Here is a 15,714-nt window from a genome sequence, read left to right on the forward strand (position 1 = left end):
CTGAGATGTTGTATTTCTTGAAGATGAGATTGGTTGTGATGTTGAACACAATAAAGAATCACAACAATCTAATTCAGAAATCCCAGTCAATCTTGATCCAATTCGTTCACCCATAGTTCGTGATCATGGGGGAGATATACAAAGTGATCATGAAGAGTTAGTTGAATCAGATGATGCTCAAGACAACACTTCAGATTCACCTTTCGAGACAGAGATTAGAAGGTCAACCAGACAAAGAATATCTTCTACAAGATACAGTCCACATGAATATGTGATGCTCACTGATGGCGGAGAACCAGAAAGTTTTAAAGAAGCTGTATCAAGTGCCCAAAAAGATAAGTGGATCGAAGCGATGAAGGATGAGATGCAATTGCTTCATGACAATCACACCTATGGATTGGTAAATCTACCAAAAGGTAAGAGAGCACTTAAAAATAAATGGGTTTACAGGTTGAAGACTGAAGAAAATGGATCACGACTGGGGTACAAAGCAAGGTTGGTCGTAAAAGGTTTCAACCAAAAGAAAAGTGTTGATTTTGATGAAATTTTCTCACCAGTGGTGAAGATGTCTTCTATCAGAGTTGTTCTTGGACTTGCTGCTAGTCTGGATTTGGAGATAGAACAACTTGATGTCAAGACCGCATTTCTTCATGGTGATCTAGATAAAGAAATTTATATGGATCAACCAGAAGATTTAAAGTCAAAGGCAAAGAAAACATGGTCTGTCGGTTGAACAAAAGCTTGTATGGATTGAAGCAAGCCCCAAGGCAGTGGTACAAAAAGTTTGATTCATTCATGATGAGTCACGGGTACAGGAGAACCAGTTCTGATCACTGTGTATTTCTTAAAAAATATGATGACAATGATATCATCATACTATTGTTGTATGTTGATGATATGTTGATCATTGGTCACAATTCAACCAAGATAGATAAGCTTAAGGGGGAGCTTGACAAGTCTTTTGCAATGAAAGACTTAGGACCAGCGAAACAGATTCTTGGAATGAAGATCTCCAGGGACAGGAAAAATAAAAAGTTGTGTTTTGACCGGCTAAATCGGTGTGATATAAATCTACTGGCAAGCGTACCAGGTCAAGTAATAGTAAAGTGGACAGAGAGTCCAAGTATCGATCCCACAGGGACTGTTGTCAATTCTCAAGATTTAATTATTTTACTTAATCTAGACAAAATAATAGAAAATATTTTGAATTAAATAAAATAAGAATATAAAATAAAAACTGCTTAAGAAATACGAATGAAAATAACTAAAGATAAAAATAATAAAAAAAAAAAGACAACCAAGACACACGTAGGTACCGAACAAATCACGTAACATGTAGTCGATTCAGGACTCAGATTTAATCTTAATTCACGGGAATTCTCCTAATTTGTTCAAAGATCTATTTCTAGAACAATCAAACCTATTCAAATATTGATGAACTAATCTTTCGTAATTCTAATCAAATTTGAATGCATTAAATATTTGTGAAAATTCAGTTTACACCTAAACCGCACACTGAAACCGAATTCTATTTCTAGTCGATTTTACAATATGTTAATTATCAGAGTGATCAAAATCAAAACCTCCTCTGTCGATTTGGAATTGATTAACATGCAAGCAAACAGTTGATCAGACTATTCACAAGATAAATATAAATCTGACAATCAATAAAATAAAATCAACTCTACAAAATCCCAAACAAACATCCAAGTTTTCTACATGAATTTGTTCGGCCCAATCACGCCGTCTTGGTTGAAAATAAACTACTCAATAATTAAAAATAATAATTCAAAAATAAAAATAAAAATAAGAACAAAAAGAAGAAATCTTCTCTCCCAAGCCTTGTAGCCGCCTCCTCTTGCGTTGTCTGCGCTCTGGAGCTTCCCCAAACCCTCAAAAATATGTTATATCTTCTATATATATGGTCCGGAATGCCTACCAGTTAATTTCCTCTCAAAATAAGGATTTTTCGGAACACATATGACCCCCGAACAAGCGCGCGCGCGGCATAGGCCTCGCGCGCGCGCAGCACATAAAAACAGAGGCCTGTACGTCGGACTCGCGCGCGCGCGAGCTTGATTCTCGCGCGCGCGCAGTACAAAAAATCTGTGCCGAGCGACAATTTTCAAAAATTCATATCTCGAGATCTAGCCGTCGGATTGAGCTGAAATTTGGAAAGCAGCTTCAAAACATCTTTAACTTTAATCTGAACGGTAGTGATTGGATTTCAATGTTTCTAAAATTAAATATGATTTTTCGATCAAAGCTGGTCCGGAATTCATTCTTCAAAAATATATTTTCCTACAAAATTAACCCAAGGAGTGAAATACACACACATGCACTAAAACACATAAAAACACATAAAAATAACATGAATGCACACAAAATAGACATAAAAATAACATGAAATAATGCTTACAAAATGCACTTATCATGTTTATCTCAAGAACAATACATTGAGAAAGTTCTTGAAAGATTCAAAATGGATAAGGCAAAGACCGTTGGCACTCCAATTGCAGGGCATTTCAAACTAAGTTCAGTCCAATGTCCTACAAGTGATGAAGAAAAGAAACAAATGGAAAGTGTTCCTTATGCTTCAGCAGTCGGCAATCTGATGTATGCAATTGTGTGTACGAGACCTGATCTCGCTCACGCAGTTGGCGTGGTAAGTCAATTTCTCTCAAATCCGGGCAAAGATCACTGGTCAGCAGTGAAATGGATATTCTGATATCTGAGAGGTACTTCTAGATTTTGTTTGAGATTTGGAACTAACCTACCTGTGTTAGAAGGCTACACTGATGCAGATATGGCTGGTGATGTTGATTCTAGAAAGTCCACATCCGGATACTTGATGACATTTGCAGGGGGAGCAGTCTCATGGCAATCAAAACTTCAAAAATGTGTGGCATTATCCACAACAAAAGCCGAGTACATAGCCACGACCGAAGCATGCAAAGAACTTCTATGGTTGAAGAAGTTTCTACAAGAGTTAGGCCTAAGGCAAGACAAGTTTACGCTCTACTGTGATAGTTAGAGCGCAATCCATCTGAGTAAAAACTCCAGTTTACACTCAAGATCGAATCATATTGATGTGAGGTATCATTGGATCCGAGATGCGTTAAACGACAAGTTGTTACATCTTGAGAAGATACATACTGATGAAAATGGTTTCGATATGTTCACAAAGTCATTGCCAAAAGAAAAGCTGGAAAGCTGTAGATGTGCAGCGAGTCTGATTGAATCCACAAAATGAGTTTGAGGGGGAGAATTGTTGGAATTCAACTCATTTTGGATTCAACAATTCAACTCAAATTTGATGGCTACCAAACTTGATACCATTCACATTGTCATGGTTTCACACTTTACCTAACATCCAAAATCTTGCCTATAAATATACCCCAAAACCATCGTTTCAAATCATCCCAAGAAATCCCAAAAACACAAGCAATAAAGAGTGTTTTTTGTAGCCTAGTCATTTAGATAAATTTTAGTACGCTCTGTGGTTGCGGCGATGTCCGATCTTCCACATCAGAAAAAATTTTTTATGTGATTAGATTTGTTTGAGTTTCACTTGTAAAGTGAGATTGAGTGTGTCATCCAAGAATTATTATTTTTGGAGTTCTTGGTATCCCCTAAGTTATTCTAGGAAGCGTTGTTGTTATCTCCTATTATTCTAGGAATGTGTTGTACCCATTATTGATATAGTGGAGATTTTCTTGGTAGACTTAGATCCCGTGGTTTTTCCCTAATTTGGATTTTTTCACGTAAAATCCTTGTGTCGTTTTCTTCGTGCTTATTATCTTGATTGATATTGATATCATGAAAACACTTTGATCCGATAGTATCACTGAAGGGGAAAAGAATCAAAAGTTTCCATAAAAGTCAGTAATTTTGGCTATCTTTCCCAACACAACCCTACGTCCAGTACCGACCCATGCTATGATTATACCAATAATCCTATCAGGCCATCTCCAACCACAAACACCATTTTGGTGCAAGTTTTGCACTAAAATAGTGTAACTTCTGCACCAAACACAACATTCATCTCCAACTCATTCACTAAATCTTGCTCCAAAAAAAATATTCTTAGAATATTCCTTTTAGTTTACATATATTAATTATTATTATTATTCAATATATTTATACAAATTATATAATTAAGATTTATATTAAAAATATATTTTATCCTTAATTATTTAGTAATTATTTAAAAATTTAAAATTAAATTAAATTAATAATAAAATATTTATTCATTAAATTAAATAATTATAAACTAATTTTTTTTTCTAATATTTAGTTATTAAAATAATAAAAAAAATATTTAATTAATAATTATATTTATAAAAAAAACAAATAAAAGCTATTAAAAAATTAAAAAAATAAAAGTTTTGGCCTGCGCCAAATTTGGTGCAACAATTGGGAGGCGCCATTTTGGCGCAGGGTTTGGCGCCCCCTAGGGGTGATCACATTTTTTCAAAAACCGCCCGAACCGACCATCCCGCACCGCCTCACACCGTCGTATCTCATGTTTTGAAATAACCGCGGTTTTTTAAAAAAATAAAAACCGCCCCGCCGCCATGGTTTGGTTATAATTTTTGGCCTAAACCGCCCCGCACCGCACCGCCGTGGATAGTGGTATTTAGCTAGGATTATATTTATAGCACATTGTATATACATTATACACAATAGATTCGATCCTATGCCGCCGCCACTTTCTTCTCTCTCAACTCTTTTCAAAAAAATTTCCCATCTTTCTCTCTTCATAATCTATTTACTACTTCTCTATACAAATATTAATCTTCAACCTTGTCTAAACATATTATAGTTGATTAACTTTATTTTGTCGTTTGATTGTTATTTTATTTAGTTTTATTTTATTTATTATAGTTTTCATTCATTATTTTAATAATTTGAATGGTTTTATTTTTTTTCATTTTATCTATCATTAAAAAAAACCGCGCGCCGACCGCAACCGCTTAAAACCGCCGAAAACCGCGAAAAAGATTTTACATATAAAACCGCAACAAAAAAAATAAAATATAACCGAACCGCAATTGACAATTCGGTTTGAATTTCTTATGAAAAACCGTCAAATCACACCGTGATCACCCCTAGCGCCTCCCATTGGAGAGCTCCAGCTGCGCTAAAATGGTGCAAAGTACCATTTTAGCGCAACGTTGGAGTTGCTCTCAATATCTTATTTACTTGTTTTTTTATGGTCTATACTAACTCATAAAAATCATTCATATGATTTTAGACTTAAAATTTATGATTTATCACAATTGAAAATGTGATAAACAATAATTTTAACTAATACATGCATTTCTTACATTAATAACTTTTATTAATTACTCGATCCGTCCCAATTATATAGACCATCCTTTCTTTTTTATTTGTCTTAAATATACAAGCTTACATTAACATTATATTTAGTTATATTTTTCTACTCTTTTAATAATATATCTCTATTAAATATATATTGAAAATTATACACCATATTTTGAATACATTAAATAGGGATAAAATGAGAAGTTTGTATATAATAAATTTAGTTTTCCAATGAATTTTATTAATTTGTGTGGAAAAATGAATATATAATAAAACACAAATAAAAAAATCAAATAATGGATATTATTTAATATATTTCATTAATCACGAATCATCAATTTATCCTTATTCATGGGGGGAAAATATTTTTACTTAATTTATTATTTTCTAAGTTTCCAAAAATAAATAATATGTATACCCCAATAATTTTGGGTAATGAAAATAAGTTACATGTGAATTAACAATAATTTATATTTTTTAATAAAAATAATAAATATCTCAATTTTGAAAATACAAACATAATATTGTTTTATCATAGTAAGATGACAATATTATAAATCATCACTTAATTATAATTTCAATCACAAATTTGAAGTGAAATAATCATTTTTCTCATCGAAAATAAATAAATAAATAAGGTTGGGTTATAAATCAAAAACCATTGCTTCGACACATATATTCGGCTTCGTGTTGGGCTTTGACATGTCAACGCTTGGCCCAACATTCAATTCAACAAAAAGGAAAAATCTTCGAGATTTTTATTAAAACAAAACAAAACAGAAAAAGAAAAGAAAAGAAAACCTCGTCAGTCCCAACCTAGAAAATATCAAAAAATTTTGAAAGATCCTATGGACAAGGGCGGATCCAGGAATTTTATGAAGGGGGCAGCCGGACAGAATAAAAGATATATATATATATATATATATATATATAATCACCACATAACAAAATTTAAATATAGTACTCTCATTTAAATAATATTTTTAGATTTCAAATTTCACTTACAATTTATCCCTACGACTTTTCATTTTCTGAAAATAATTAATAATAACTTCATTCGATAAACTAACATATATATATATATATATTTCAGTATAATTAATTAATATTCGTAATAATCTTTTCAGCAAAAAAATTTTTCTTCACTGCAGTTGTTGGCTTGTTGCGACTGGTAAAATAAAATTCAAACTCACAAGCTTGTAAGTTAACAATTCTTGCTTCAACAAATTATTTTTAGGTTTAAAAAACTTAAAACTCATTTGTGTTTAAGTTTAAAAACTTAGTGATTGGACTACAGTTTATTAAATATTATGAGCCATAAATTTTCGGATCACTTTGCACACATTAAATAATGAAGATTAACTTAAATTTTTTGACCTCTTTTTTGTATTTCTTTGATTCCTAATTTATGTTCATAAATTATAATTTTTAAAATATAAGGATATTTTAATAATTTTAAAAAAAATTCAAGGGGGCTGCCCCCTTGCCCCTTATTGGAACCGTCGGTGCCTATGGAGTTTTCGGGAAAGTCTATGCTACCCGAAGGACACTGTCCTTGAGGTGGCGTGGCAATCCGTGATCGGTTAAAATTAGTGGACACTATGCGTGGTTGTCCACTAATTTTAACCGACCATGGATTGCCACGCCATCCAAGGACAATACCCTTGGAGTAGCATAGACTTTCCCGGAGTTTCCATATATTTATTTTATTACCTCACTTTACATTGTACGTTGGCTCACTCACACGTAGGACTCTACCAAGCATACGTTTGGCTTCGCTTTTTCGGTGTTAGGTAAACAAACTTTTATCATATGATTATGAACTAACATCCCACCTGTCACACAAAATCTGCATGGCGGAATAGTAACAAAGCTTTGTGTTCACAATCGCATTCCCGATGATTCAAAGATCAAGAAAACCCCTTTCCCTCTCTCTCGATTTTGTGTATATGGTTAGATAAATCTGCGCCTGCGAGATTTTTTCTTGATGTATGTGTGTTTCTTGGCCACATCCTATCAAAAAATATCCTCTTTTTTTTTTTTCGCTTGCCAACTTCGTCTCTTTGTGGAGGCTAGGCTCGATAACCATGTCCGCTTCAGAAAAAGGAGAGATGGAGTCTTCGCAAAGAAACAGTAGTTCGCTCAACAATCTGGTAAAATCCGTGGCCCCCTTTAATCTTGAATCTTTTTTTGTTTCTTTTCCCATGTTTCTTTGTCGGGGCATTATTGAATTCTCGATGTCCGGAACGGGCAATCGATCGTTTCTTGATTTCGAGAAATGGCGTGATATGGTTTTTATTATCCCTTGTCTTGTCTTAAACTTGGATGTTTTTATGTTTTTGGTGTGAGTTTTGGCTTGCGGATGCTTATGTGATTGTCTTTGTTGAAGTACGCGGACATCAGAATCTGAATGTAATAAAGTATTTGATGGAATGAAACGCTTTAGAAATGAGGTTGATTTGCCTTTTTTTTTTTCCACTTGTTTTGATAATTCTTTTATGACATTGAATGGAGATTGAATTGTTTATTTACGTTATCACTAGCTCATTGAATGACAGTTGATTTATTTATGTAAGAGTTCCATAACCGAGTAACGTATTACTCTTTTGGAGGTTGACAATTGATGGTTTTGGTTGATCACATTTTTGTTCTATATCTTGATTTCCCTTAGTTTTGTTCTTTGCCATCGAATTCGGGTAGGCAATATGAAAAACATTGAAATTTTATGCCAACTTCTTCTGAAAGACTTGTTTCATTCTTGATCTGTGTGCAAAAGTACCGATGGCGTGGATTTAGTATGCCTTTTGCAACTATATCTTTCCATAAATGTCACTCCTTACTGTTCGCAGAATCTATCACAAATACACCTACTATGAACCTATATCAACATGTTAATACCAGGATGCATGAATTATCGAGAAATTGGAAAATCTTGTTTGAATTTTTCTTTGTCGAGCATGAAAGTCATGTATCAGTAAATCTCTGAAAATTGTAGATTCTTACTAAGTCCTGTATGTTAGCTGGTAGAACTAGATACAGATGTGAGATGACTATGGAGTGGAAAGTAATATGGGAAGTAATTGGTACTTGATTTTTATGTTTGTATATTGAAATTAAAATAATTGAGCAAATTGTTGTGTATAAAATTTTTGGCTGCAGGATGAATTACTAATCAGACATATGCTTAAAGATAATTATAACTCTAATCCCTCCACACCCACGAGTAGATTGGAACGTCTACTAAGAGAAAGAGAGCTAAGAAGGTTCACTAGATCTTTTCAGTCTACCGATGAATCAAGAGACAATAAAGGAGATATGGATATTTTTGGAACCACAAATAACCTGTATCTGTCTGAAAATGATAAGGCATCTCTAGAGTCGGATTTCTTCGAAGGGATGGCTTCACCAAAACTCTTGAATAATGGCAGCGAGACACCAGATTCTCGAGTCCCAAAACAAAGGCTATTGGTGGTGGCGAACCGGTTGCCTGTTTCTGCAGTTAGAAAGAGTGAAGACACGTGGACGCTTGAAATCAGTGTAGGAGGCCTAGTCAGCGCTCTTCTTGGTAAGAACTTTATGAGAATGTCTATTTGCATTTGGCAGTGGTTCAAAATGATTCGCTATTATGTTGGCCATAAGGTTCTAGTTTTATACTTGTATGCCCTGTGTTTCAATTTTTACTACACAGTTAGGACATCTATTTGCGATCAGTCTTAGAATTCACATTATGACCTCTTAAAGGTATTAACGAGTTTGAAGCGAGGTGGATAGGGTGGGCTGGTGTAAATGTTCCCGATGAAGTCGGACAGAGATCACTAACTAAAGCTCTTGCCGAAAAGGTTTGTAAACTTTGGTTCTATGTCAATGAGTCATCAATTTCTCAAGTTGTGCATTTTCTCCTGCATATATTGTGTTACATCATCATTCACATGAATTGATAGGGAGTGGGGTTAATAGGGCTGGCTATTGGCCACCTCCATTATATGATCATGCATATTTTTCTACTTGGAAAAAGGAGGAAAAAGTGATGGTCATGCCACCCCCTGTATTTTAACAATTTTTAACTTTTAGCTTCTTCCCTCTTTTTATTTTGTTTCTGCTCTGACATCGCTAATGTTGTTCTTTACTAACTTGTGTCACAACAATATCTAACACTTATCCATGTACCTATAACAGAGGTGCATCCCTGTGTTTCTTGATGAAGAAATTGTCCATCAATACTATAATGGATACTGCAACAACATATTATGGCCTCTTTTTCACTATCTCGGGCTTCCACAAGAAGATCGTCTTGCCACCACTCGTAGTTTCCAGTCCCAATTTGCCGCCTATAAAAAGGCAAACCAGATGTTTGCTGACGTTGTAAATGAGCATTATAATGAGGGAGATGTTGTGTGGTGCCATGATTATCACCTGATGTTTCTTCCTAAGTGCCTTAAAGATTACAACACCAAAATGAAAGTCGGTTGGTTTCTGCACACACCATTTCCCTCCTCTGAAATTCACCGGACACTTCCATCAAGGTCAGAATTGTTAAGATCTGTTCTTGCTGCTGATTTGGTCGGGTATGTCCCATTTCCATTTGATCTAATAGTTTCTTTAGTTCTTGTGTTATCTTTTTTCACCAAGTTATCACAGCAAGTACACACCACTTTTTGTAAATGGTTGGTTTCTATCTCACTGATTTATTGTTCTGAAATTTCCTCTTAGATTCCACACGTACGACTATGCAAGGCATTTTGTAAGTGCATGTACTCGTATTCTTGGACTAGAAGGCACACCTGATGGTGTGGAAGATCAAGGAACGCTAACTCGTGTGGCTGCGGTATATTCATAATCGAACACCAGAATTATGTTATGTGGATACTTTGAAAAGAAATGCAATGCACATTATTTCACATTATTAAGTTAATACTAATTTCATTAGGACTACAGTTTCCCATTGGTATAGATTCTGACCGGTTCATCAGAGCTCTTGAGCTTCCGCAAGTGAAGGATCACATCAAAGAATTGGAAGAGAGATTTGCAGGACGAAAGGTAAATAGTACACATGAAGGAGCCATATGCATTTATATTTTTTTAACTGTTCCTAGCATTAATATGTGTTTTCTTTATAACATCTGCACAATCTGCTGTTGTACGGCAATCTTATATGCCTTCTATTTGTGCACTTGCTCTTTGATTTTAAAAGTTGAAATGATTGTTCCTTTTACTTTGACGTGTTATTGTATTCTTCATTATCTTTGTTTCTAATACTTCTCGTACTCATTTGAAAAGGTGATGCTTGGAGTTGATCGATTGGATATGATTAAAGGAATACCTCAGAAAATTTTGGCATTCGAAAAATTCCTTGAAGAAAATCCAATTTGGCGTGACAAGGTAGTACTTGTACAAATTGCAGTACCTACACGGACGGATGTTCCCGAGTGTACGTATCATCATCCTAAGGCTCAATTTAAATAAGTTGGTAATTATTCTAACTGATATCTTCGCCATCATTTTCCACCACGTTTGATTTGTCTACATTGAGAAGAGAAGAAACTATAATACATGTTGAAGTGGTTTCTTAGTTCAATTAAAAATATTGAAAAATCTCACTTCTTAATTTCCCAGCTTACTGTTTTAGTGTCACCACAAATGAAATTTAGCTAGTCGGATTAACCATTCAATTGTTGTTGAACGACTTCAAAACAAGTCTTGTCCCATTTATCTAATTCTGTCCATTGATTTTTGTTCTTTGTTCTTTATTGGTATTCTCCTTTTCAAAGTAGCAAGAACTTCTCTTTAAAAATATCACTCCTCTTTACAATGTTTAATTATAAAGTCTGAAATTTCTCGAGGGGGGAACTTTATGGTATTCAGGGGGAAAAATTTGAAAGTTCTTTGAGAAAATACCCAATGTTACTATATTTTGGTTTGATGCGCAACTGGTCCACCCTGCGCTTAATTTGAAAATTTAGCATCAATCTCAATGATGATGCTGTTTTAATATTAGTTTCAAAATCATTTTTTCCGGCTTCCTGATTTCACTTTGTTAAACGGATGAACATGTAGATATACTTGTGAAGATAAATGTCGTACTTTTGGCTAATAAAAGTTGCTTTATCTCTGGCAGATCAAAAGCTTTCATCTCAAGTTCATGAAATCGTGGGCCGGATAAATGGAAGATTTGGAACCCTTACCGCAGTTCCCATACATCATTTAGTGAGATTGCATGCTTTAAAGTTACTGATATTGGAGTAGAAACGTTTAGCTGGATATACCTATTATCTTTTTTCTTGGTGTTAAAAGGTGGATCTAAACTATGACTCAAAATAGTTTTTGATCTTGTGAACAATTATTGTAGAGCAACTACAAAAAGGAAGAATATACATACATACATATATATACATACATACATATATATATATATATATATATACATCCAGTCCGTTTCGTGACCTTTGGAAATAACCGCTAGCAGTGTTGTGAAACTTTGGTTGATTACACATTAAAAAGTAGAAAGTTTTCTCCTGAGATAGATCTTAGAATAGAATTAGAAAATTAGGCTTTGGTGATGTTATTATAAAACGTTTATTCCTTTATCTAATACTTCTTTTTCTTTGTTTCCAGGACCGTTCTCTTGATTTTCATGCACTGTGTGCACTTTATGCTGTCACCGGTACACTTTTCTTATCATGTTCCAACTGTGTCATCAAACTTATGAACCGCATCACAAATTTCCCCATTTTTGCCATTGTAGATGTTGCTTTGGTAACATCTTTGAGGGATGGGATGAATCTTGTCAGCTATGAGTACGTGGCGTGCCAGGCCTCAAAGAAGGGGGTTCTCATTCTAAGTGAGGTAAGTATGTGTTCTCTGCCTCCTGACAAGTTGAATGGCTATTATATTCTCAGAAAGATCGATGGCTTACAGTTTATATGGATGTTATGTAAAATGCAAATTAGGAATGTACTGAAGTTTGATTTAAGTAATCTAACAATTTAGTTTCACATCTCAGTTATATATGTTTGTTTATGCTTTTTAGTTTGCTGGTGCTGCCCAGTCTCTTGGTGCTGGAGCAATATTGGTGAATCCATGGAATGTCACGGAAGTGGCTGTCTCGATTGCTTATGCTTTGTCTATGCCAGCGGATGAAAGAGAAAAAAGACATCGCCACAATTTTACACACATCACTACTCACACATCGCAAGAATGGGCAGAAACTTTTGTGAGGTATAGTGTAGGCGAACATGAGCTCTAATATTCTAAAACCATTTATTCTTTTGCACATTAAAAGATATTTCTATATTTATCCTGCTGTAGGCATGTCCTGTTGTTCCATTTAGAGTGTGTGCGTGAGCAGGATTTTGCCATTGAAGTCGTGTTTTTTTCCCTGCATGTAGTGAACTCAACGATACAGTTGTTGAAGCTCAGTTGAGGACTCGCCAAATTCCGCCTTTACTTCCTAAAGAGGAGGTTATTGAGCGTTATTTGCGGTCAAATAATCGGTTACTTATTCTGGTAAGCGTACCTTTCGGTCTTTTTTTCCATGAATTTGTTTCATACCCTTTTCTACTAATGTTTTACTACACTTGGAGCAATGAAATCATGTTAAAAGCTTAGTGAAATCAACTTATCTTGTTAGTTAATATATAGATTATCCATGAATTCTATGTATGTATTAACAGTCTAAGCTACAACAGAAGAAATATTAGTGAACTTTGAATAGGAAAATGTTATAACGAAACTATTGTTATCATGTGCTTCTAATGTTCATAAATGATTAAGCTTTCTTGGTTATCTCCGATATTGATGAATGATTAAGACTCCATACCACAGGGATTTAATGCAACACTAACTGAACCGGTGGATACGGAAGGACGAAGGATTGATCAATTCAAAGAAATGGAGCTCAAGTTACATCCAGATTTGAAAGAGCCCTTGAGAATACTTTCCAACGACCCTAATACCACAATTATCGTCCTCAGCGGAAGCAATAGAAACATTCTTGACAAGGTTTTCTGATTTCGCGGATTATCAATCAGCTTTTTATTAGCACGTTCTACATCTTGACTGATTCATTCTGCAGAATTTTGGGGAGTATAATTTGTGGTTAGCTGCAGAACATGGGATGTTTTTGCGTCCTACAGCAGGAGACTGGATGACTACGATGCCTGAAAATCTAAACATGGACTGGGTCGATAGTGTCAAGGTGCATACCTTGTATTCACCATTTAGAATGTATTACTTGTATTTATGAAATCCTCATCCCAGATGACTATCTTTTCAGCACGTGTTCGAATATTTTACAGAGAGAACTCCACGTTCTCATTTTGAACTTCGTGAGACATCACTTGTGTGGAATTACAAGTATGCAGGTGATCTCGAAATAACTATGCTCGGAATTTATGTTTGATTTCTTCAATAGTATTCTATAAATCAATATTCTCCGAATGAATCATTAGATGTAGAATTTGGGAAGCTTCAATCAAAAGATCTGTTGCAGCATCTGTGGACTGGCCCGATTTCAAATGCTTCTGTAGATGTAGTCCAGGGTGGGCGATCTGTCGAGGTCCGTGCTGTTGGTGTGACAAAGGTAAGTTACTAATTATACAATGGTAAAGTTTCCTATGTAAAGTGAACGCGGCTGAAATCTTGTTCTTCAATATTGATGTCTCTTTAGGGTGCAGCAATAGATAGAATCTTGGGCGAAATCGTGCATCACAATGACATGAGAACTCCAATTGATTATGTTCTGTGTATCGGACACTTTCTAGTGAAGGTGAGATATTGCTACTTTTTTTCCAAAATTTTAAGAGAAACTTCAAGAACTGGGAACATTCTTTTAACATCATATACCGTCTTTCTCTTACTAGTGGAAAAAATGTTGTAGGATGAAGATATTTACAAATTTTTCGAGCCGGAGCTTCCTATCGGTCCAGCATCAACTGCCAGAGCCAAATTACCCCACTCCCTCAGCAGCACTTTAAATTCAACAACAAAATATGGGTTTTCGTCATTCTGCCGCAAGTCTCCTCTACCTTATCCGATGCCGGACAAGAAAGATAGCAGCAGTAATGGGAACGGGAATGGGAACGGCTGGTCTAAGACACAGGACAAGATGACAATGCATGAAGGCTCATCGGTTCTTGATCTCAAGGGCGAAAATTACTTCTCATGTGCGGTGGGAAGAAAACGTTCCAATGCGAGATATCTTCTGGGATCATCGGCTGAAGTTGTATCTTTGCTGAAAGATCTTGTAGATTATCAGCAGTGAGATTGTCGCCGTGTATGTGCTGCATGGAAATCAAGAAAATGGGTCAAATCCTAACTTTTAAGACACTTGATAATGTGATGCTAGATGATGAGAGGATTAGCAAGATTACTAGTATGGTTTTACATATCCCCTAGAGGTGAACCCGAATTCCTGATCATGAAAATCGAGTTTTTCACAACCATAGTTTATTGTTTTCCTGTTTATGATGAACCGATTAAAAAAAATAAAGGGTAAGTTAATAGTTCACTCAAGTCCTTTCTGCAAACTTGCTAGTTATGAGCTTCGTTCATGGTAAAGATTGAAGAAAGTAACCAATTTAAATATTTGTGAAGTTTTGATTTGGAAATTGTTTTAGAGTTTGAACAATATAATAGTCCATGGAGGAAAAAAAAAATTCAAACCATGTGGTATGTAAATTGGGCTTGGTCGATGTTGGTTAATGTCAAGACATGGTCCCTTGGTACGCATGCTCCTACTCGCTACTACTTTGACAATTTATTTAGAACAAAATATTCTATTCAAGCTTTCTTAATTATTTATTCGACGACTAGTGTCATTTTCATATAGTCATTATCATGTACTGATGTTGTAATACCATATATTCTGCTGATACGACTTGATCGTCTAAAACGAATGATAAAATTCAATATCTTCGTATTATTGCATATTTTCATGATAATTGAAGTTGAAAGGTAAATATGACATCATTATATTTCAACTGATCATCTCACGAGCCAAATAATGTCTTATGAAATTGTCATAAATGTATATCAAATCATCCACGTTTTTCTTATACATGATGTTTATGATTTTTTTCTACAGACCATATATATTTAGTGTTTGGGAGAGCTGAAAAAGCTGAAAAGTGCTTCTTATAAGCTGTCCGAAACACTACCATGTAAGAATTAATATGGTCCATTCGATGCGAACCTTGGATTGTTAATTGAGTCTCCATGTCCATATATTTGAAATTTTGTTAAGGAAAAGCTGAGAAGTGTTTCTTATAAGCTATTTCAAACACTACCATATAAGAATGAATATGGTCCTTTGTATGCGAACATTAGATTGGTAATTGAGTCTCCATGGTCCATTACATATAAAATTTTATTAAAGAAAAGTTGAGAAGT

At 34.8% G+C, this 15,714-nt stretch overlaps 1 protein-coding gene across 1 annotated transcript; it reads left to right on the forward strand.

Moving 5' to 3' along the window:
• The first annotated feature begins 7,097 nt into the window (after nt 1-7,097).
• LOC140886849 (alpha,alpha-trehalose-phosphate synthase [UDP-forming] 1-like) lies at nt 7,098-14,838 on the forward strand. Its single transcript, XM_073293731.1, has 18 exons — nt 7,098-7,481; nt 8,488-8,893; nt 9,070-9,167; nt 9,505-9,893; nt 10,039-10,153; nt 10,264-10,365; nt 10,606-10,756; nt 11,444-11,532; nt 11,941-11,989; nt 12,071-12,171; nt 12,356-12,543; nt 12,714-12,831; nt 13,150-13,326; nt 13,400-13,522; nt 13,601-13,688; nt 13,776-13,906; nt 13,994-14,092; nt 14,204-14,838. Exons 1-18 carry the CDS (start codon nt 7,320-7,322, stop codon nt 14,585-14,587), a joined length of 2,970 nt encoding a protein of 989 aa, XP_073149832.1. The 5' UTR covers nt 7,098-7,319; the 3' UTR covers nt 14,588-14,838.
• The last annotated feature ends 876 nt before the right edge of the window (nt 14,839-15,714 follow it).

The sequence above is a fragment of the Henckelia pumila genome, chromosome 3 (genome assembly GCF_033568475.1).
Source record: "Henckelia pumila isolate YLH828 chromosome 3, ASM3356847v2, whole genome shotgun sequence".
Taxonomy (NCBI): Eukaryota; Viridiplantae; Streptophyta; class Magnoliopsida; order Lamiales; family Gesneriaceae; genus Henckelia; species Henckelia pumila.

Bases quoted from the DNA above. Each gene is read 5' to 3' on its own strand.
- LOC140886849 (XM_073293731.1), top strand. From the start codon at position 7,320: ATGTGTGTTTCTTGGCCACATCCTATCAAAAAATATCCTCTTTTTTTT. The intron at 10,154-10,263 runs GTATATTCATAA...TTAGGACTACAG, and splicing joins CGCTAACTCGTGTGGCTGCG to TTTCCCATTGGTATAGATTC. The intron at 12,172-12,355 runs GTAAGTATGTGT...TATGCTTTTTAG, and splicing joins GGGTTCTCATTCTAAGTGAG to TTTGCTGGTGCTGCCCAGTC.